The 2,344-nt window shown below is 34.4% G+C and overlaps 1 protein-coding gene across 1 annotated transcript; it reads right to left on the bottom strand.

Annotated features, from left to right (window-relative positions):
• Positions 1 to 461: 461 nt before the first annotated feature.
• LOC109163910 (F-box/kelch-repeat protein At3g23880-like) lies at positions 462 to 1,382 on the bottom strand. The gene has a single exon (XM_019312632.1). The coding sequence runs from the start codon at positions 1,380 to 1,382 to the stop codon at positions 462 to 464; it is 921 nt and encodes a 306-aa protein (XP_019168177.1).
• Positions 1,383 to 2,344: the final 962 nt, after the last annotated feature.

The following is a 2,344-nucleotide window of genomic DNA, read 5'->3' as shown; positions in this document are numbered from 1 at the left end:
GGCCGGTAGGGACCACTGGCCTTGAGACCGCCCCCCGCCCCTTAGCGGTAAGTTGGTCAACCCCATGGATCAACCTACCCCTCTATGCTCAACATATATTCCATCCCACCCCCCCCCCTCCCCCCTCCCCCCTTCACACTTTCTCTGTATCGCCTCACACCCAAGTCCGTAATGGATGGGTAGCCCAAAGTCACAACCCTTTACACTAAAATGCAATGAAATTTAACTTAGAAACATTTCTATCTTACCTGTGTTGCATTCACACAAATCTATAGTTCACCAAACATGGCTAAGAAAATTTACTTCACAAAGCTCATACACAAATGATACAATAAAAAATTAATACTAAATTATACTTTTTTTAACACGATTATAAAGTCATTGATGAACTCTAAATCAACCCATCAAAAAGCAAAATTTTCTTCCTCCAACATGACATGAACAATTAATTTACAGACCGGTCATGGTGAAACAAGGGTGTCCACATAACTAGTAACCATATAACCAAGAGCATAGGGGATATTAAAATTCTTACCCCTTCTAGCATTAGGTCTATGGAGCTTCAACTGATGCCCAACCATCATTAGAATATCACCATTTTCGGAAACATGTACAATTGCGAGTTTAGCATTACACCGAGCCATGTATGCCGTGTTCTCTGAACCCCGGGGAAGTGGATGATGAACCGGTAAGTTTGAAATGCAGACTAGTTTAGTCCATGATTCTTCAACTCCAAACTCATTCATCACCCAAACTTCCATTTGACATTTGAGATGAAAACCTGCAAAAAGCAATCCTCTTGACTCACCTACACAAATGGCAGCCCCATGTTTATGGCTGGGTAACACTATAGCTTTGGCTGTTTCGGTGGTTAAATTAAAAGAAATTATATTCCAATTCCAGTCACTGTCATCTAAGTTGTTATGGCACCAGTTGAGACTACCACTCACAAACACAGCAATTTTGGGATAAACAAACCCACTACTAAACCCTCTATCACATCTTTTCCATGACCCATTCTTAAAACTATACAACCAAACCACATATTCATCACCATTATTGTCACCATAATAAGCATAAACAACCTTGTAGTCGTCATTATGCATGTCGTATCCAAATCCAAATATGCTTATGTAGCTGAACCGCCATACGTCTGGGATTGTCTTGACGTTTCCATTTAATGAAGAATTCCAAATCATTATTTGATACGGTTTAGCACGAAAGCAAAAGAGCCCATTGCAAGAACCCAAAAATTCAAAACCATCTTGAGGGATTAAGACCGAGCGGTCATATGTAATAAACTTTCGAAATGATGATGGCTTGTTTTCTGTAATAGAAAACAAGGACATATGGCTAATCCGATTTACACTGCTATATGTCATGACCTTAATATCCTTTTTCGAATGAAAATTTAAGTGCAATTTGACAAATTCTGGAGATGATATTAAAGCACGCCAAACTTTTGAAACACACCTAAATTGCAGTAGAGATTTCACAGGCAGCCTTTTAAGGATTTCTGTGATTATATCTTGATTCAAATTTTGTTTTTGCATATGGCGCTTAGGAGTAGGGAATGATATCCTGATTGTGTGTCTTAGATAAAAATTACTTTTGTTATCTGAAAATAAAAAATATATATATAATTAAATATTTTAACCCAACTCTGATCTATTTCTCACTATATCCACAAGAAATTTAAATGTGAGTACATACAAAATGAATAAAAGCCATACAAATTACAAAAAGAATCCAATAAATATTGCTAGTGTTACATCATTGATTAATTTCAGTATGTATAGAATTAGAGAATTAGTTTAACTATATATATATATATATATATATATATATATATATATATATATATATATATATATATATATATTCACTTCACTTATTTTTAGAGCATTACCTTCACCCACCTACCTAACCATCAAACACCACCTACCTACCCCTACCATCACTATTTCCTATATTCCTATAATATAATCACATTCTTTTTACGCACCATAACCTATTTATTTTTTCCTACTAGCTATCACCTACCTATTTAATCCATCCCCAACTATCAATGCTTTACAACTGTCTACTTACCCATTACAGCATATGCATCTATTGCATTCATATTTCTTTTACTTGTTTTACTATTATTTCTAAATCAATCCCATCTACCTAACCACAACTCCATATATAACAACTTACATACTTACAATATTACTTGATACTTTTATCAATTGTCACTACATTTTTATTTCTTTATGAGGAAAAAAATAGTGCAAATTAGTTTCCTATTTTACAAATTAATAAATAAATAGATTTGAACTCATTTAATAGCTTTCTAATGAAA

Source organism: Ipomoea nil, unplaced genomic scaffold (assembly GCF_001879475.1).
Source record: "Ipomoea nil cultivar Tokyo-kokei standard unplaced genomic scaffold, Asagao_1.1 scaffold3050, whole genome shotgun sequence".
NCBI classification, from domain to species: Eukaryota; Viridiplantae; Streptophyta; class Magnoliopsida; order Solanales; family Convolvulaceae; genus Ipomoea; species Ipomoea nil.
Note: the sequence above shows the minus strand (reverse complement) of the source record. Positions and strands in the feature narration are given on the sequence as shown.